At 42.4% G+C, this 22,166-nt stretch overlaps 1 protein-coding gene across 3 annotated transcripts in view; it reads right to left on the reverse strand.

The window, feature by feature from the left end:
• The window catches only part of zgc:110716 (uncharacterized protein LOC550248 homolog), a 192,569-nt gene that overhangs the window by 44,737 nt on the left and 125,666 nt on the right, over positions 1 to 22,166 (reverse strand). For all 3 annotated transcript variants that reach the window (XM_048608729.1, XM_048608731.1, XM_048608730.1), the window contains exon 3: positions 7,731 to 7,800. In XM_048608729.1, coding sequence (XP_048464686.1) covers positions 7,731 to 7,800 — 70 coding nt within the window. The remainder of the gene's footprint in view (positions 1 to 7,730; positions 7,801 to 22,166) is intronic.

A 22,166-nucleotide genomic window follows, 5' to 3' on the forward strand; every position in this document is an offset into this window, starting at 1 on the left:
AATTGGTTTTTAGTCTCTAAGTGCCTGGTTTAACTTAATTGGCTGATTTTCAAAATGGTTGTTTTAATAACAAAACAAATTACTGCCTTAGTTGCTAACCCCATAGCCTTTTGATATAAAGATCCAATTTTTGGTGATTTCTGTGCACCTACATACATTTTTTTCAATCTCCAAACATTGAAAAATGCACACCATCTTTTAAAGGGCCCATGCATTCTTTCCCCCCCCCCACCCCCCGTCATTTTACAAACATCAAATTCTAACATCCTGCCTTCCAATCCACAAATACTCTACTCAATTTCGCAACATTGCGCACTGAAGGAGTGTTGAAGCTGATGCCATTCTCTGGTTGATCTAATCGACAGGGATTAAATGTTGAAAGGATTCTACAGCGTAGACCAGCAGTTTCCCAAACTGGGGTCACAGAAACAACAAGCAGAGTTGGGCAAAACAAACTCACATTAAAACTTCCCCTTCAGAAGGTTAAGGGTTAATCCAATCCAAGTCTTCAAGTTATTAAGCGGAAACGACAGGGTAGATAAAGATAAACTATTTCCACTGGTTGGATATTCTAGAACTAGGGATCATAGTCTGGCATTTAGGGCCAGACTGTTCAGAAGAGACATTAGGAAGAGTTCTACACACAAAGGATGATAGATATTTGGAACACCCTTCCATAAATGGCAGTGGATGCTGGATCAATTGTTCATTTTAAATTTGAGATAGATACATTTTTTAAGCAAAAATATGAAGGGATATGGGCCAATATGGAGTTAGGCCATATATCAGCCATGATCTCGTTGAATGGTGGAACATGCATGAGGGGCTGGATGGCCCACTGCTGTCTCTATATTTACCCTTCGCACTGCATAAGCAGTGGGGAGCAATCAATTTTCCAGTTAGATTTTGTGTTCTGACCACCACACTTTTGAAGAGATAAGAGGGTCTTTAGAGAGGTGTGGAGAAGATTTACCAGAATAGTTCTGAGAATGAGGAATTTTAGCATTAAAGGTGGGTTAGAGCAATTATCTAAGGGGCATAGCCACCGAGTTAAGCTGTTGGGCAAAATCAACAAGTGTGGCCACTCCTCTTCATCACCAACTAATTTTACTCAATACTCACAATAAACGTGTCACGATATAGAGGCACAACATAAAGAAAACAGTAGTCTGAGCACTGACCCCCGGACAATGAAACTGCCTACCACCCTCTGCACTGAAAAATAACCATGATGTGGAGATGCCGGTGTTGGGCTGGGGTGTACAAGGTCAAAAATCACATGACACCAGGTTGTAGTCCAACAGGTTTATTTCAAAACACAAACTTTGAGCTCAGCTCCTTCCTCAGGCGTAGTGTGAGAGAGAGGTTATAAGACACAGAAATTATAAGCAGAAAGGTAACAACTGTAAAACTGACCGCCTCTTGTTGAATCTTTAATCAGTTAGGAAGGAGACTACTGATTGAAATGCAAAATCTAAATTCCTTTAAAGTCATCATCCTGAGATAATTAATGATTTTATCAATGTATACAAGAGGTAACATCTCTGGTCGGACAATGCAATTTAGGTATGAGGTCTTGTTTAGAATCTGTCCATGTTTTAAACTGGGTCAGGTTTTTTTGAGCAAAACAGAATGTATCTGCAACTACACAAACATCGTGGATGAAATACTTTGTGTGTGTATCTGTATCTGTGTGCCTGTGCCTCTGTGCTTGTGTCTGTGCCTGTGCCTCTGTCTCTGTCTGTGCCGGTGCCTGTGCCGGTGCCTCTGCCTGTGCCGGTGCCTCTGCCTGTGCCTGTGCCTATGCCTCTGTGCTTGTGCCTGTGCCTGTGTCTCTGTGCTTGTGCCTGTGCCTGTGCCTGTGTCTCTGTCTGTGCCTGTGCCTGTGCCTGTGTTGTTTTCTCTCTTTAATCCTTTTATTTATAAATCAAGTTGACACCACTAGTAAATCAATTTTGTTCAACAGCTTTTGATGTGATGCCATTTAATGCCCAGATCTTTTGTAAAAAACAAGAAATAGAGCTTAGAGACCTATAAAAGTCAGTGAATTGTAATTTTAAAAGGACTGTATTTGATAGCACCCTGTCTGCTACAGGCAGATCCCAGCACAACAAAGTAACAATTGCAATTCAGGATATTCACCTTAGGTTTTCGCAGAGTTTCATTTCCAAGTTTACTTATATCTGTAAACAAGTCGCTGAATGAACATTTTTAACTGAGTATTTGTATAGTGCGTGTTCTACAATAGAGGTGTGAAAGAGGCACAGCTTTCAAAACCACGAATATCTTGTGGTTAATTAAACAACAGCACAACACTTAAATCCACATTAACAGAAGATTGATAGTCAGTATCCTATTCTTCCAACAGACTCTGACAGATGAATTATAAATTTAATAAATAGCTCTTATTGGCTGTGTACAAAGCAGCTTTCCATTAGCAGTGACAAATTGATGCTCAGCAACATAACTGTGTATTCAAGAGAGAGAACAGAGAAACTAGTTATCCTGTCTAGGTAGATATGGAATGGCTGAATGCTTCCCTCAAATGAAGTGGAATGGGTCTTGCTGAGTGTTTGACTGCTGCTAGTTTCAGCAAATTGAACAAAGAAAAGCCACCACAAGATCAGCCTCCTGATTTTGAGTTTAAAAAGATTATCTGTCGCCTTGATATTTCCTACCTTATTTCCAACTGATCATCATCCCCCCTTCAGTTTCAGGAGGATGGACAGCAACAACTCATCCCTAGCTTCTGGTTAGATCCCCAACTGACATCTTCCTCTGCTGCTATCCATCATTACCACCATCACCCTCTTCCCCCCATCTGCCCCCAAACGTTCCAAGATCACCTCTTACTCCTTCCATCTTCTCCAACCACTATCTCATTTCCAATGGTCCATTCTTCTTCCAAGTCTTTGAACACATCTATGTTTCAACTAAAATTTCCCATCTCTTCAAAGCTCCTCAATTCAAGCTTTTACAAAGCAATGCTGGAAACTACATTGGTTAAACACTGCTGAGTGAAGCATGTTTTCAGTTGCTGCACTATCATGCACAATGGCTCCAGAGCATGCGTGCAGCAAAACACTTCACCTTCTTTCAACATTTTCTTCCACAACACATCTCCAGCAATACCTTCTCCTCTTGTTCCCAGATCACCACCCCCTTGGGATTTCTTAGGATTCCATCCTTGGGTCTGCCCCTTATCAGTTATGTACTAGCCTTCAGTAAGATCTGAAGTCACTTGACACAAGACTACACCCAGCTTTAATTTCTCCCTTAACTCTGTGGCAAGAGTAAGCTGCTTATCCAACAGGGAAATAAACAAACAAACCTGTCCCAGCTTAACATTAGCAAAATGAAGTCCCCTCTGGCTCCAACGTACTTTCTGCGCACACACCACATCCTCGACTTTTGTCACCTCTAGATGCAACATCTTGGTGCACTGCTCAAATACAATCCCCCAACAATATGCAATAAGGTATTTAATTGATAGCAATTCACATTACCTGCCTTCAGAAACAGACCAAAGAAAAAAACACCTGATGTATGTGAGCACAGCAAGATCCAGCTTAGGAACAGATTGATTTATGCATCTACTGGTATTTATCACTTTCACCCGTGGCCAAATTTGAATATGAATACAAACTGCTCTGATGGCAGTGTTTAATACATGGATTTTCATATACTGACTCAGGCAGGGGAAGACATACTGAGATTTACCACAGATTTTAACTATAGTTTAATCCAAATACCAGTTTCCATCCTTCCCTCCTGGATGCTCTCTCCAGCCAGGGGATAACTCCTCAGCCGGAAGGTAACCCAGCTTTTGATATTTTCTATTCAACCTGTTGAGAGTGATGTTATTACATACCTCTAGAGCCGGTGGGGCATGAACCCAGGCCTCCTGTCTCAGAGGTGTGGATGCTACCACTACACTGTAAGAGCCCTAGAAAGCCAGCTCTTTATTTTATATTCAGAAGTGCTCTTGGCACACAAATGACTAGCTTGATTTTTCCCCCAACACTAAATCCCCTGTGGTGCCTTTTTCATCTATTAACCATTGTCAGTAAATCACCCACATTCTCCAGTTGATTTGTTTATGTGCAAAGCCTGTTAAGGACAATGCAAATCATCAAAAGGTGAGGAACAGGGGCTGGGGGCTAAAGCAAAATGGAGTTGGAAGATGAGATAAAACACTTTGCGGTGCACACCCCCTTTCTCTAAAGACAGTGAGAGCATTGATTGACACTGCGTGCTCTCTCTACAATGACACCAGGGTATGAACATAACCGTGGAAGAGGGGCAGAAAGTCAGCAGTTATGACTCACTCCACAGCCCGCTGCCTGATGGAACAACGTCTTTTGTTCTTAAATCAACTTGTTCAGCTATGTTATGATCCACCTCTGGAACAGGAGAGGCTTGAACCCAGACCTTGTGGCTCAGAGGTATGGACACTACCACTGCATCATTGTGAATAAACTCAGAACAGTGGGCATAACTCCCAGCTCCTCCTCTCAGAAACCCAGCCCTTCAGGACGAACTCCAACCAGCTTCACCTGCTCTCCATCAAATCTCTAACTGTCCTGGTTTGCCCTGCAATTCAAATATTTGCTTTTACTTTGAAGACAATATTTAAACAAGAGCACAGAGGTGCAAATTTAAAAACAAATTTCATATTTCCACTGTTAAATAGCAAGATATCACTTTTCTAGAACTGTCAACAATTTCACAGCAGGGGCCATTCTTCCTGATGATTGATGACTAATATCTCACCACCCAATGGAATCATAGGGATCATGGACACAGACCCTTCAGTCTAACCAGTTTATGCTGACCAGATATCTTAAACTGATCTAGTCCGTTCCTATTCATATATCCACCCAGATGCCTTTTAAACGTTGTAATTGTACCAGCCTCCACCACTTTGTCTGGCAGCTCATTCCATACACGCACCATGCTCTGTGTGAAAAATTTGCCCCATGGTCCCTTTTATATCTTTCCCCTCTCACTTTAAACCTATGCCTCTAAGTTTTGGATTCCCCAACCCTGGGGAAAAGACCTTGGCTATCCACCCTGTCCATGCCTCTCGATTTTATAAACCTCCATAAGGTCACCCCTCAGCCTCCAACACTCCAGGGAAAATAGCCCCAGCCTATTCAGCCTCTCCCTATAGCTCAAACCCTCCAGCCCTGGCAACATCCTTATAAATCTTTTCTGAACACTTTAAAGTTTCACAACATCCTTCCTACAGCAGGGAGACTAGAATTGAAGGCAGTATTCTAAAAGTGGCCTAAACAATGTCCTATACAGCAACAAAATGACCTCCCAACTCCTATACTCACTGCACTGACCAATACAGTTAGAGATTTATTTCCTCTCCAGCATCTGCTTTAAACTGGCTGTACCTATCCTAAGCCCTTTTCCACTTACACTTCTTGTAGCATATACATTATCCCACAAAGACCAATTATCGTTATAACATTCCACCGATGTTGTTCTTTCAGTCCCTTTCACAGAGAGAATTTCCTCCAAGATCCATGACAAATAAAAAAAAACCACATCAACAGCTCATGTGCTCTTCACACACTTTTCACTTTCTTTATCTCCCAGGCCAAAGGACAACTTTCCCCATTTTCTCCCACAAGGACAATCACAAATCCTCCTGTTCTGGGAAATCCATCACTAAGTTTTGTCTGTGAGGCATCATTAAAACTGATTAATATCAAATTATTGGGGGCACGCAATGTTGAAAACTTCAGCATACACTTACCCATGTTCAATTCATTTAAAGTTTGACTTGCTCTCAAGATGTCCTTCACCTTTGGATTTTTCACGGTCAGGCTAAGTTTGAGTGCAAGGGAGGGAGCTGCAAACAATTGTCTACCCAAAATATGTTTCTTTTTCCAACAGCCACAACTCTTTGTTTCAAAAGAGAACCATTACCCTGAATTAGAAAGGCCCCTCAAAATCAAATTTAATTTTATGTGAGATTTTGCATGAAAGCCAGAAAAACACTGTGGATGTTCTAGATTGAATATTAGTCTCACACTCCATGATATATTCCTCCATGAATGGATTGTCCATCTTATTACATTTACCAAAATATTGACCTCACCTCATGGGCTTCCAAACAAGACATCTTTTGTAAATTTTGTCTATAAATTGTATCAGAACTGGCAACCATGCTTTGGTATCCAAGTCAATTACATCCACAATTTCTTCATCTCCGGTTTTACTCCTCCTTGGTAAGCCAGACCTCGCTTCTTCCTGATTAGAGAACTGACCCAAATTCACACCTCTCCCCACACCCCCCTCCCTCACCATCCCACTGCTCATGTGACTCCAACTCTGCAATCAGAATTCATCATCCTGCAGCGAGACACAGCCATTTCATTTTGGAAGTTGCCGGGAGCTTTGGTTTTGTCAGGAACAAAGATGGCCCTCCGCTTTCCGTAACCTCCTACCTGAAGAGACTGAGGTTAATTCTCTACCACCATGTTTTACACACTGATATCCACAGACTGAATCAGGCAACAGATGACTGTCTGTGGTTTAAAGTACAGTTGTTAAACTCTAAGTATAACTTCCAGTTTCTACCCTCCCCTTCTGGATTCTCTCTCTATCCAGAAGCCAACTCTGCTTCTAGGGAACAAGCACAGCTCTTTACTACAAACTTCAATGAGCGCTTCCTGCTCTCATTAACTCTTTAAAAACAAACCAGCAGCAGAGACCAGAATTGTAACATTGGCAGGAGAGATGGGTCAAACTTGAAGCGATGGCTTCCCAAACGAGAAGCAGAAAAGTCATAAGAATTTAACATTCCATCCTGTGGTAGTGTCTCTACCTCTGAGCCAGGAGGCCAGCATTCAAGTCACACCTGCTCCAGGAGTGTGTCACAACATCTCTGAACAGGTCGATTAAAAATATCTAAAATCATTCCAATATCCAATACCATAAAGTACACTTCATCCAGCACCTCGTAAACCAGAACATTCCTCTATCACAGCATCAAAATACAGTCAGATAAACTTGCGACATGATAGTGGTGGTGCTGCTGGGAGAGACATTGTTTGAAGAGCTGCTTGAGGCTTCGCTCTTGTTAAGTATAGAGCAGTTTTATGTCTCAGATTACTGTGGCATAGAGCAGCTTAAAAGGATACGGTGTTGTCTCAAGCCTTGGGAGAAAATGAACACAGCTCACTTAAATACAAGCAGGAAGCACTGCTAACCAGCACATGACACAAGGATGGAGGGGGTTTCTTTCTATTACGGTAATTTTAGCTCAGTGGTTTCACAATGGAAAGACGCTTTGATCATTTCTTGGCAATGCCGGTCACTACTGAATGCTGCAAAGTTACATGCATCGTGTATTTTATGATCCTCTTCACTAACCGGCCTTTTGAAATGACTGACATGACCCAGTCCCAGCGTGTGCTGAATAACACAAGCTTTACAGTGATTCGAATACAGCAAGCCCAGAGCCGTTGCCTATTCTGGAGGTCAGTTACACCATGGCCACTGTGAAAGATCACTTCACTCCTGGTGGGAACAAACCCTTTTCCCCTGGAGGGTACACAGCAATTCGGTACTCTGCAAAATAATACTCTGCTGAAGGAGGTCTCTGCCAAAGCAAACTCAATATTTCCTGCAGCAATCTTCAGGGCACCTCGGTCAACAAACGTCTGAACCTTTCTCTTATGCATTCTAGTTACTCCTCAAAAGTCAATTACCTTTCTTCGACTTTGCTCCAATCTTCAGTTTTGACGGCCAGGCTATTTGTGTGTTTGTTTCCTCCATAATCTGTTAAAAGATGTGAAAGAGAATGACAGCCTTAGTTGAATGGCTAGAACGCAAGATCTGTCACAGTCTGATACTGAACCAGCTCGATTCATCAAATGCACCTATTCCCTCTCTGGCAAGAGTCAGGGGTGACTTTACTGATTACTTGACGATCAGCCAGAATCTCAAACAACGACAAAGAGAGAGATATTCGTAAATTAGAACATGTCATGGACACCAACATCCTCTGAGAGGCCAGCAGTTTAGGCAGGGAATTTCAAAGCTGAGTTGAAGTGGAGGAGTCTGGAATGCACAATGTACAAGAGGTTAGCATAGAAGAACACAGCATTCTCAGAGCGATGGAAGAAGTTACAGAGCAGAGAAGGGGTGAGGCCATTTGAACAAGAGCACAAGAATTTTAACTAAGTTGTGGAGCATGAGTCAATTGCAGCAAGGTTTAGCAAATAACACTGCTTGCTGTAATGGCTCATTTTTGGCATGTCCTAAAATAAAAGCAGATGGTTAAAATTTGAGAAATAATTCTTAATCACAAGTAAATATTTCACATTAACAACAGTGCTGATACAAAGCTATACTAAAGCTGCGGTCAAAATTTACAGTTTGGGCCTCAACTGACTTCGGAGAGAGACAGTGTGAGGAGGGGGTCGCTTCTTAATGCTTCTGGTTTCAAGAAGGCATGGATTCCAGGATGGGGGTCAAACTCTGGTCAGAAAATTTCGAGTCCCCGAAACTACTTGGAAATTGTTCATATACGTCAAAAGGGAGGGTGACAGAGAAAGTGAGGGAGGGAGAGCAGGGAGAGGGGGAGGAAGAAGGGAGAGGGGAAGGGGGAGTGAGAGGGAGGGACAGCAGAAGAGAGAGTGGAAGGAAAAAAGAGGAGAGGGGAGAACGAGAGAGAGAAGAGGGGAAGAGACGGGAGGGAGAGAGGAGAGTGGGAGAGCAAGATGGAGAGAGAGAGAGGGCAGCTAGAAAGGGAGAAAGAGTGGGAGGAGAGTAGGAAAGAGGGAGGGAAAGAGGACAGCGAGTTAGAGAGCTGGAAGTAGGTAGGAGGACAGACAGAGTGTCATACTGCACAGAAACAGACCCTTCGGACCAACTCGTCTATGCCAATCACGCTTCCTGAACTAAACTAGTCCCATTTGCCTGCGTTTGGCCCATGTCCTTCTAAACCTTTCTTATTCATGTACCTGTCCAAGTGTCTCTTAGATGTTGTAATTATATCCGCCTCTACCACTTCCTCTGGCAGCTTGCTCCATTCATACACCACCATCTGCATGAAAAAGTTGGCCCTCGGGTCTGTGTGTGTGGGAGATCATGTCTCACTAACTTGATAGAGCTTTTTGAAGAGGTGACCAAGAAAATAGATGAAGGCAGAGTGGTGGGCATTGCCTCCATGGACTTTAGCAAGGCCTTCGACAAGGTTCCACATGGTAGACTGTTAAGTAAGGTTAGATTACATGGGATCTTGAGGAAGCTAGCCAATTAGATACAACATTGACTTGATGGTAGGAGATAGAGCATGGTGTTAAAGGGTTGGCATTCAGGCCTGTGACCAGTTGACTATCCCTAATCAGTCCTTGCCTTTCCAAATGCATGTAGATCCTGTCTCTCAGAATCCCCTCCAACAACTTACCCACCACTGACATCAGGCTCAGCTGTCTATAGTTCTCTGGCTTTTCCTTGCCGCCTTTCTTAAATAATGGCACACTGTGTGAAAGAGAGCATCTGCGAGAGGAAGAGAGAGTGTGCAAGTGCATGTGTGAGCGAGGGAGAGTGTATCTGTGAATAAGAGAGTGAGTATGTCAGTGTGTGAGTGAGCGAGTGAGCGACAGAGTGTGAGAGAAGGAGAGAGAAAGACAGAGTCAGAGATCTGAGATAGTAGGAACTGCGGATCTGACTGTTAAGGAAATGGACACAGATCCTGCTTCATGTTGAATAACAATCTTATAGCAGTGCTGACTGATGCATGTTCTCATACCTTTTTGCATCAACACCATTGTATGAACAGACTACTTACACAACCATGTTCCAGGCCTGTCTGTCTGGTTGGGTGCCATAATAACTACCACATTTATCACAGTAACACAAGATCCTGAGACTACAGAAAAGTGAAAGAAAACTGGAATGATTACATTTATAATACTACACCTCAGGAATTGAGCTTTGATTGAACAAAAGACTGAAAGCTGCAAATGAAGTCTCTCAAGAGCATAACAAAATGATGAAGAAAAAGGGATTTGAGGAAAGGGTGAAATGTGGGTTTGGAGATTCTGTTTATAAAGAGTCCAATAAAAACTGACTCATTTATCTTCTGGTATCTGATTCTAACAAGGGACATCCACCCAAAATAACGACCCGCCTTTACTAAAATCAGATGCTGTTCAGCCTTTCTAACACCTTCTGGCTTTAACATCCCATTTCATTCATGAAAGCTCAGCTAATTTTTTTTGTAATCAGCCATCCATATGGCAAAGTGTTAACAGCATTGTTTGCAATCCTATTGAATCCTGTTTTTCTATTACTTCCAAGGTTCCTGCCAAAAACAACTCCAAGAAGGAGGTTACAATAATAGAGAGTTCCTCAAAAAGCCAGCACCACTTTTGTGGGAATGCTCCTTGTCTGAAACACCCACAGACCACAGGTAGTCAGACAGTCAGCGAAAAGACAGGGCATGGAGCCACACTAGGCTTGTTATTGAGGAGGAGGAAAGTGACTGAGCAAAGCTGGGCCAGGAGGAGAGGGATAGGGGGAAGAGGATGGGGGGGGGGGGGGGGGGGGAGGGGGAAGGAGGTGAGAAAAGGGGGAAGGAGAATGCAAGGCGGGGGGCAAGAAAAAGGGAGGGAGAGAAAGAAAACACAGAGAAAGAGTGAATGGTTAAAAGGGAGTGAGAGGAAGGAGACAATGAGAAGGAGAACATAAAATTGGAAAGAAGAGAGGAGATTGGGGAAATGAAGCAAACAGAGAGTGTACAGGGAGAGGGGGAGGGGGTAGAGGGGTAAAAGAATGAAGCAGATGTGACAGGGACTGAATTAGTTCAAAACAATTAAATACATTTGGGTCCCAAACCGAAACGTCAACTTTCCTGCTCCTCTGATGCTGCCTGGCCTGCTGTGCTCCTCCAGCCCCACACTGTTATCTCAGACTCCAGCACCAGCAGTTCTTACTATCTCTAAATACGTTTGAATTGGGATTGTGACCCGTTGTGTCTACAAGCCTCTATAAGGCTTGGGTGAGCTTGAAGACCCAAATTTGAGGCTAGAGACCTAATTTAAATTTTGGAAGAATATGTAATAAATAAATATTCCTCCTTTCCTGTTAGCTGAAGTTGTGTTTTATCGAAACTCATTCGACTGTCGCTCAAAGTGCTGTGTAAATTATTACACAGTACCTCTGGATCAACTTCAAAACTTAGCTAAAGCTGCTCAATAGTTTCATAAAATACCAGCAACAATTGGGGCTGCACAGTGGCTCAGTGGTTAGCACTGCTGCCTCACAGCACCAGGGACCCGGGTTCGATTCCACCCTCGGGTGACTGTCTGTGTGGAGTTTGCACATTCTCCCTGTGTCTGCGTGGGTTTCCTCCGGGTGTTCCGGTTTGCTTTCACAGTCCAAAGTTGTGCAGGTTAGGTGGATTGGCCACGCTAAATTGCCCGTAGTGTTCAGGGATGTGTAGATTAGGTGGGTTACAGCCATTACATTAGACCCTGCCCAGCCTGGGCTGAGGTTACCACCTGGGTCAGTGCACCCCGATATACCTAGAGAGATGCCAAGTGCTGTAGGAAAAAGGTCAATATCCTTCTCCAATCCACCAGCGTTAATACTCCCATCTTCTGTCCAATACCTCACACTCACTCTGTCTCTCTCTGCTCCTGCACCCACCCATTCCCCCTCTCCCATTCTCATTGTTATCTGCAGCATCTTGCTTCAGTCACTGTCACCCACCCCAACCACTAAACCTGCATGACCTGCATGCCTTCTGTGGTGCCCACTCATTCACTCAGGACAGCTCCCCACCTGCAAAAATAGCAATAGTTGTGCCACTGACCATCAACTGTTAATACCCGTGCCTCCCACATTCCAGGAGGAAAATAGCCCCCAGTAGAGTACAAAAGGGGTGGTGGACTGCTCGTTATTCAGCTCCTCACCCCTTATGACTCAGCCCCAAGTGGCTCACTGACTGTGTCCAAGCCCCTGCAGTGGTATTGGAGGCTGCCCACAACCAACTGTGTCAGGACCCCATGACTGAAGGTTCACTTGTCTGAGTATTGGTGACAACCATTGAAAAGCCTCCTGGCTTTGTGTCTGTGCTCAGGGGCTTGCAGAAGTGATAACAGCTGATAGCTCTGACTGGGGAAGCAAAGTGACAAATGCTTAGAGCGAGTGCTATGACAGTGAGTGATGAGCCTGGTCCAGTCCATGAGCTGAGTCTGTGTTCCGGAGCACACAGAGTCCTTGCTGCAGCATTACACAGTGAGAGCTAACAACGCAGCCTGAACTGCAGCATTGATATGTATAAGTGTCCTGTAAGGGGACTGGAGATGCACCATAGAAGGTTCTTAGAGGCAGGCACATAGCAGATGTCAATGTCTGTAGACATGGGGCGAGTGTGTCCTGAGATGTTGATGCCCAGTGTTCAACATGAAGGTCATTCAGAACAAGTTGCAAGCTGACTTGGCCAAGGACCTGCTCTGGTCTCCATGCCACATTTTCTCAACATGCAGCTTGTTTGACAAGATAGGAAGGTGAATATTGATGAGGCGAGTTGGGCCATCAACAAGACATTTAACAACCAGCAATTGCCTTTGATTGGTAACTCATCAGTGCCTTGTGAAAAGCTAACCACGCCTCGTGAAAAGCACTGAAGATGGAGCAGGATGTAATAGGCCTCATGAAAAATCTTCTCACAAACCTCACCATAGTCCACATCATTCCGGCCCCTATTACATTCCGCTCTTGGTAACTTAAATATTTCAAACTTTTATCTTCAGAAGGAAGAAAGGCAAGTCGGTGTATTTTAATTATTTTGTTTGATTATAGCTCAGAATGAACAATCACGTGCAGCCAAATATCTACCATCGTGTCTTTTACACGCTTGGAAACGCAAACATTCTCTTCACATTCCTCTCATGATCCAGTCACTGAAAAGAAAATGCTTGCTGACAGAAATAAAAGATATTCCATATTGTAATCATTAGAAGATGCCAGTGCTCGAATATGAGGTTGGGGGAAGGGGCCTGACTGGAGTTTGCAATCCATCAGTCTTTGTCAGTGGTTTTCCTGTTATTCCTGCACAGGTATTAGAGACTTGGGCATTAATGGTCTCACTTTAACCATTGCCAGCTCATGAAGGTGCTGCCAGTACAAGAACACAATATTACAGACAATTAGGGACAAGATACAACGCACTGCACTGCCCAGTGCACACAGAGTGGAATCCTAAAGCAACATTTTTCAGAATAAATCTCACGATCATCCCAAACAAATTCTGTGTCTTTGCTAAACAAAAAATTGTTTATGGACGCAGGTGTTGCTAACTGGGCCTGTATTTATTGTCCGCCTGATTGTTCCTGGAGGTGGTGGTCAGCTGCCTTCTTGAACCACTGCACTCCTTGGGTTGCAGGGACACCCACAGTGCTGTTAAGGACAAACTTTTGATGATTTAGACCCAACGACATTTAAGGAATAGATCCAAGTCAGGATAGTGTGGGGCTCAGAGGAGAACATGCAGATGGTGATGCTCATCTTCTCTCCAGGTTCTAGAAATTCTATCAATATCCTGAGCAGGGGAATCTAGAAGCTTTTAGCCAACAAACACTGGAAACCAGATGAGTGCAAACCAATGTATATTTCTTGACTGCTCACAGAGACATGACTCATGGGGTCTCCATTAGAACTTTATTCCATCAGGGCCCACGTCCATGTGATCTGACATCATAGATATTAACACTTCATACCAGAGAAATTAGCTACAAACTGTAAGGATTTGATATCATCCCAGTCACAAGGCTGCTGAAATAAGGCATTTCAGCAACTCATGCCTTGGCTCAAAAGGAAGCCACAGCTAGTGACCAAGGAGTAGCCACCTTCATGGAATGCAGCAGATTGAATGAGAATAGCTCAAGATTGGGCATGCATTGGAAAGTTTCTTTGAGGTGTGACAATGATGTAGCTTTAATAGGTTATTTTGTCCTTGTTTCTTTTGAGAGAGAGACTGAACGAGGGGTACCCAGCTGGCTACTGAAGATCACTTGAGTAAACAGCTTGGAAGGCTTTTTTTAAAAAAAAGATAGCCTGAATGGGTATGGCCAGCTCTGACAGATCCAGATTGCTGGGTTTTAGTTTCTTCAGTAGCATCAGAAGCTATTGGGGTCTCAACTGAGTTGGAAGCTTCAGTGATATCTCCTTGCAGCTACTTTCTCTAAATTTTGTCTGGATGTTTTTTCCTCCTGGATTGGAGAACCACTTTTGAGAATCTCTGTTTGAATTTTTATTTTGCCAAGGGGTGTGTTTATGGCATGTTACTATGTTGGAACAGTTAATTAGCAATAATGACTATATCTATTATTCTCAAGTTTCCAATAGTTAAGTTATTCTAAACTCTTCTTTCTTTGGTTATATTTTTAACTGCAGTGTTTAAATAAATTGTGTTTTGCTTAACATCAAGTAGTTTAACCAGTCACATTGCATCTGAACAGGCACTTCACATTTGCCTTTAAAAATAAGTAAAAGTTAGGGTCTAGGCTACCTTCTTAAAATATTATGCACAAGTCTGGTGCATAACAGAAGAAAGTGAATAAAGGCTGCATGTTACCATCTTATTTCATATATAATATCTATAGGGAACAAGATCTGACTTAACTGCTCCAGATTCGGTGATTTTCAGAGACCATCACTCATTTTGACAACAATTCCACCTTAACGTCACTGCAATGTTGAATTTGTGAATTTTAGTCTTGCCTTCAAAACAATCTAATTTGTTAATTGTGATGGATTCCAGTACCCTAATGGTTAATATTCACAGTCTTCAGTACTTACAGAAACTACAGAGGACAAGTATTAAGGCTTGAAGTATCGACAGCACGAGACATTGATGGCCAGATCCATTTTCCACTTTTTCCTAGTCTTTTAATTACAACACCTTTCTTTTTACCTTCAGAGATAAACAGGAGCATTATCAAACAAAACTTGATGCCAAGGTACATTAAAGGAAGTCTTCAAAAGTCTGGACAGAGATAGAAAAACCCTATTATTGTAGATGCAGTTTGTAAAACTGCACCCAAGTTATCCATTTGGGATTAATACATACTATTTTATAAACATTTTGGAGGATTTGTATTTTGTTTTTGAAGTGGAACTTTTACTGATGTTTTAATATTATATTGCTCGTCCAAAATGCAAACTATGGCTTGCACCACTCCCATTCCAACTTTGGTTTCAAGTTTCCCTCTCCTGAAGCAAGTGCCAAGGGCAGGGTACAGTGTGAATGTCACCAGCAACCTCTTCAGCTGGTGGCACAAGTTGTCACTCACTGAATTTGAAAGTAGCAGCTAGATCTGTGAATGCAATTATTTAACTAAGAACTTGGTCTTCTTCACATTCTGCATAAACGCCCCCCAAAATTAAAATAATACACAACAATCTGATATGGTCAACATCAGATGCCTAATGGTCTCTTCCAACAGGTAGAAGATACAGAAGCTTGAACACACGCACCAATAGGTTCAAGAACAGCTTCTTCCCTGCTGTTATTAGGCTGCTGAATGGACCTCTCTAACTTCAAATAATGTTGATCTTGCTAATGTTGATCTTACTTTGAGCACCTCCCGTGCAGTTGTAACCTCGTATGTCTCATTCTAAGCACCTTATGATCTGTATGTCTGTTTGCCATGACCTGCCTGTACTGCTCGCAAAACAAAGCTTTTCATTGTACATAGGCACATGTGACTACAATAAATCAAATCAAATCAGACATAGTGAATGTAACATATTTATTACCGTTATTACTGTTTTTACTATTAGAATAGACCGTTTTTGATGACATAACAATAGCCTTTTTATGTGACTTATGTCAATAATATTCAATAATTCTCTTGTGGAGTATTTTACCTCTAACTTTATTGGAAGTTGATCATGGATAGCATTAAGAAGTATAACCTCAGTTCAGTTCCTCCTCTTTGTCACACAGACACTAAAGCAGTTGTTGAGATTTCACCAGCAAAACAGCTAAGATGTACAAACTCTTCAGTGTAGGGACCGTAGCTGGGAATGTTCAAGTCTAAACAGCTGATGGCATTTAGTTACTGAGCAGCTCGCAGCTAAGTCAAATGTTCTGCACAATCCAATTCAAAGAGCTTTGTTGGTCTAAGCTTATTTGTGGCAAACTATACAAGCAGTACAGTTTGTATGAGGCACGAACATCTCCTGTACAAATCTTTACTGTGTCCACTCGCTTTCTAACCTGGAATGTGGCACAGATAGTGAGCCAAGATGTTGACTAATGGAACCACGCAGTGACTCTGACACTTCAGTAAACACAATGAGAAATACACACTGGGTTTCCGAATTAATAATTCTTCAAAGTAGATTCAATAGATTTTCCCAGGCAAAACACTCATTCTAACAAATGTTATACAACCACACAAGTAATAATGACTTGACACCCTCTTGTACTAATTGTCTGAAATGTGAGTGAATGTTGTAATTCATAACACAGCGTACGTTTTTTTTAATGCACTCCATAAAGCTGAACAAAAACCAGCAAGTGCCGCTGCTGCATTTTTTTATAGGATTGTACCAAATACCACATTATATTATATTCATTTTGCAATGTATGATCATATATTGAATTCATTTTGTTCGAAGTTGAGGACTTGGCCAGTGAATTTATCGTATTTAAACAATGCATGACAAGCGAGGTTATCCAATGTACAATTACTTTCAGTCTTAGACTCTATGTATGATGACAAACAGACAAATATTTTTTCAGCTGGAGTTAATGAAACACATTCAGACACATATGGCAACATAGACACTCTGGTATACATATCTGGATTCTTTCCTAACTCCTCTTTATGCACCAAAAATTAATCTGATATCTAATACACACATTAGCAGCATTAATATCCAATTAGACACACTATGCTATTATTCAGAGTAAATAATTTAGATTTCACTCCAGCACTTGCCTGCTTTTTGAGTATTAACTCCACATAAATCGTTTCCTCTTCCTTGCAGCTTTATTTTCTAGGAACTTGAACAATGCAGTTATTATTTGATAATTTCACAAGATTACAGTAGGACCCTGCCTTCATAACTTTACAGACTATCAATCAATCAACTCACCCTTGAGAGTCAAGTTTAATCTGCCAAAATAATGACGTGTAAAACAAGACCAATTCACACTGGCTTCAATTCTTTATTCTGGTGCAGATATTTTGTTTCATCTCCAGATCTATCACGGAATGAGCTTTCATTCATCTTTGAAGGAACGGGACTGCGGACCAGCAGTAAACTGGAATAATCCAAAGAGGGCTTTAATCCTAAATAGTTCCCAATGGCACACTGATGACAGAGGACCAAACTAAATCACAAATTTCTTTCCCAAAAAATCCACTGCTTGGCACAACTATTTGCCATAGAAGATGCCAGTCTTTTGCTGGACCTAAGACTTCAGTATTGTACTGAGGGAGTGCTGCAGTGTTGCAAGTGCTGTCTTTCTGTTGAGACATTAATTTTAGGCCACTTCTCAGGTGCATGCAAAAGATCACGATGGCTTTTGGCAACAGACATTCAGGATGTTCGTGCCAGTATCTACTACTTGCTGCAGCAAGCCGACTGCTGTACCTCACAACAATGACTATATTTCACAAGTATTTCATTCACTGTGAAATATACTGGTAGATCCTGAAGTTCTCCAAGGCATTATATAAATGCAAACTCCAAAGGATGCCATCTGACAATGAAGTGACTGTGATCATTCAGCTACAGTGTGTATCTGATGCTTCCCAGAGTCTCCATACAATAACTATTTATCGATATCATTGATATATGTGCATATTGCATTATATATTGCACCTACCACACTTCACACGTCGAAAACGTTCATCACACAATGGTCTCAAATCTACCATCAGGTACATGGTACATGATACATGGACCTTGGAGCCAATAGCAGGACTGTCTGACCAAATCTCTACTCCACATATGGCATAGTGGCTCGGCAGTTAGCTCTGCTGCCTCACAGGTCCAGGGACCCGAGTTCAATTCAACCTTTGGGTGACAGTCTGTGTGAAGTTTGCATGTTCTCCCAGTGTCTGCGTGGGCTTCCTCCCACAGTCCAAAGATGTGCAAGTTCTGTGGGTTTGCCATGCTAAATTGTCACTTAGTGTCCGGGGATTTGCAGGCTATATGGGTTAGCCATGGGAAATGCAGGGTTACAGGGATAGGCTAGTGGTTGTGTCTGGGCGAGATGCTCTTTGGGGTGTCTATGTGGACTCGATGGGCCAAATGGCCTGCTTGCACACTGCAGGGATTCTATGAAAACACCTCTTTAATGTGCCTTCTCATCCAAGGCCTCTTGCACTCTGATCCATTTTGTAACATTGTCCAAGAATAATTCACTTTCACCTGAAATCACCCATGGGCTACTTCCCAACCCATTGTTGTTGTCCCTTTCAGGGGATTACTCTGCTCTGTGTATGTGGAAATATGGTTACAATGGGAAATTTAGGTCAACCAAACACACTGGAAATAAGCAAGTGGTTCAGAGTCCAAGCTAGGAAACATAATGCAGGAGGTTTCATAACCAGTGGATCAGAGAAAGAGAGATGATGTCATCACATGGCAGACAATGAACACTGGGGAGGAGCTAAAACTTTGGAAACAAGCTAATATAGTGATCCTTCCAAAATGATGGCCAACACTGGGAAATTGTGGATCCAGGAGAGTTACAACAATATATGGCAAAGAAAATAAAAATGGATCTCACACACTTTTAAGTATTGGCTGCATGATGATAACAACCAAGGAAATAGGAATTGTTGGACAGAGACAGGCTAAGGTGCATTCATGTCATCTTTTACTACCTACCCTGGCAGTCATGTGATAGAACGAAAATTAAATTCTCAATGAGTCACAGCAAATTAGTCTCGATAAGTGGGTTACCACAGGCATGAGGTCTACCCTGAATGGTAGAGAGCAGAGCCAGCCATAGGTGTAACATCACCTGTTCCTTCCTGCCAAGTCTGCCACACTGACCACATTTCAAGTGGTTCACATATTATGTTCAAAAATAGCTTCACACATGAACATTCTGCCTAACCTACTTGATATATATGGGACAGTAATATCTCTCTGGTAGACTAGGACAGCCCTAGGATGTGACAGACCCTAGACTTTAACAAGCGCCTGACATAGTTTTCCTAGGATGGCTGTAACTTATGCTTAAAGCATTAGATAAAGCCTGACTATATATTATATATAAAATTGACTGAAGGAATGAAGGCAGCCCATCGTAATGAAGAGGAGTTATAATGGGTTGAGGGAAGGGATAACCCTAATATCATTGTTGAGACAACCTGATTTTAACTTAAATTAACATTGTGATTTCAGAAGCTCAGTACAAACTGGTCACATACACACGAGAAGCTCAGCTGCTACAGAATATGTGGCAAACAGGGACAGGTTTGCCTTTTTTGAAGAAATCTATTAGTTGTCAAAAATGATGAGCACTTGACCTGCTGAGATGAAAGAGAGAAACAAATAACAAATAATAGACTTCCCTTCCGTGGATAGAATGGACCAGAATTAGAGGTGAAGTGGACAGCCTGATAGAAATAACCTTTTCCCCAATGACTATTTAGAAACATAGAAAACAGGAGTAAGAGTAGGCCATCTAGCCCTTTGAACCTACTCCACCATTCAAAATAATCATGGCTGACCATCCAACTCAACAGCCTATTCCTGCTTTCTCCCCAATATCCTTTGATACCTTTAGCTTGAAGTGCAACATCTTCCTACTTCTTGTAATCATACAATGTTTTGGCCTCAGCTGCTTTCTATGTTTGTTCATTCCACAGGCTCACCACTGTCTGTGCGAAGAAATTTCTCTGCATCTCAGTCCTAAATGGTTTATCCCAAATCCTTAGGCTGTGACCCCCGGTTCTGGACTTCCCTGCCAGTGGGAACATCCTTCCTGCATCTACCCTGTTTGGTCCTGTTGGAATTTTATAGGTTTTGTTGAGGTCCCCCTCTCATTCTTCTGAACTCCAGCAAGCATAATCCTAACCAAACTAATTTCTCCTCATACATCAGTCTCGCCATCCCAGGAATCAATTTGGTAAACCTCTGCTGCAGTCCCTCTACAGCAAGAGCATCTTTCCTCAGATAAGGAATATTCCAGGTGTGTTCTCACCAAGGCCTTATACAGTTGCAGCAAGACATCCTTGTTTCTGTATTCCAATTCTTTTGCTACAAAGGCCAATATACCATTTGCCTTCCTGACTGCCTACTGCACCTACATGCTTACTTTCAGTGTATGAGGACACCCTGGTCTCGGGGTACGTCCCACCCCCCTCTCAATTTACGGACATTCCTATAATGTGCCTTGCTGTTTTTTATTACCAAAGTGGATAACTCACATTATATCGCAACTGCCATATGTTTGCCCACTCACTCAGCCTGTCCAAATCACACCAAAACATCTCTGCATCCTCCTCACAGCTCACCCGTGTCATCTGAAAATTTTGAGAAACTGCACTTCGTTCCCTCATCTAAATCGTTAACATACGTTGTGAATAGCTGGGGTCCTAGCAGTGATCCCTGCGGTATCCCACTACTGACTTCCTGCCAACAGGGGAAAAAAAAAAATCCACTTATTCCTACTCTATTTCCTGCCTGCCAACCAGTTTTCTATCCCTCTCAATATTACCCCCAATCCCATGTGTTTAATTTGACACAATAATCTCTTACAGGGCACTGTGGCAAAAGTCTTCTGGAAGTCCAACTAAATCATATGCACTGGTTCCCCCTCATCAACTCTGCTAGTTACATCTTTAAAGAATTCCATTGATTTATCAGCAAAATATCCCTTTGGATATCCAAGCCAACTGTCTAATCATGTCACTGCTTTACAAGTGCTCTACTATTTAATCTCTTATAATGGACTCTAATAATTATCCCCACTACCGACATCAGACCTACTGCTCTATGTTTCTCTCTACCTCTTTTAAATAGCGCGGTTACATTAATGAACCTCCAATCTGTTGGAACTGTTCCACAGTTTGTGGAATCTTGGAAGATGACCACCAATGGATGCACTATTTTTGGGTCCATTTCTTTAAGTACTCTGGGATGTAAGTTATCGAGTCCTGGGGATTTATTGGCCTTCAATCCCATCACATTCCCAAACACCACTTCCCTACTAATACTGATTTGCTTCGGTTCCACGCTTTCACTAAATCCTCTTTTTCTGGTGTGTTTTTGTGTCCTCCTTTATGAATGCAGAACCAAAATACAGACTTAGCTGGTCAGCCATTTCTTTGCTCCTCATTATAAATACCCCCGCTTCTGACTGTAAGGCTAAGACTTGGTCTTCAACCTTTTCCTCTTCACTTACTGATATTTGAAATATGCTGAGCAAATTATAATTTCTTAGCCATAAATATGTCACGGATCATGTCGCAAGATTTTCAACATCATCTTTTGCTTGTTTACTCCAAACAGAAATGAAAGAAGCTTCAGGCATGGAAACTGGGACTCTGGCTGCCGATTCTTGGATCTGGCATCACAGCGAGAAGCGGACTGGAATTCATATCCTCTGCATGCAATATTCTCATTTGGAAAGTTGATGAAAGAGGAAATCCAACTGCTCAGCCCAGAGGAACTGACACTGCCAAGAAGCTGTTAAGTAACAACCGATCCCTTCTGGCCTGATCAAAGTTCTGTCGTTTGGAAGTAATAATTGGCATCTTGCTGTGCCTTTTTGATTCTGCATATTGTCTAACGTGCAATATATTTGCAGCCTGCATGTGTCCCTCACAACGTCCCCTGGGGGCATAATTTTGTACTGTGTTATGACTGGGCTCTTCTACAGCTGGAGGTTCATAGAACCCCTACAATGTGGAAGCTGGCCATTCAGCCCATCAAGTCCACACCACCCTGCTGAAGAGCATCCCACCCAGACCCATCTTCCTACCCTTTCTGTGTAACCCCGCATTCACCTAGTCTATACATCCCTGGACAGTATGGGCAATTTAGCGTGGCCAATCCATCCAACCTGCACATTAGAGCCGTAGAATCACATAGCATGGAAACAGACCCTTCAGTCCAACCAGTCCATGCCGATCATAATCCCAAACTAGACTAGT

Source organism: Rhincodon typus, chromosome 20 (assembly GCF_021869965.1).
Source record: "Rhincodon typus isolate 14 chromosome 20, sRhiTyp1.1, whole genome shotgun sequence".
In the NCBI taxonomy this organism is placed as follows: domain Eukaryota; kingdom Metazoa; phylum Chordata; class Chondrichthyes; order Orectolobiformes; family Rhincodontidae; genus Rhincodon; species Rhincodon typus.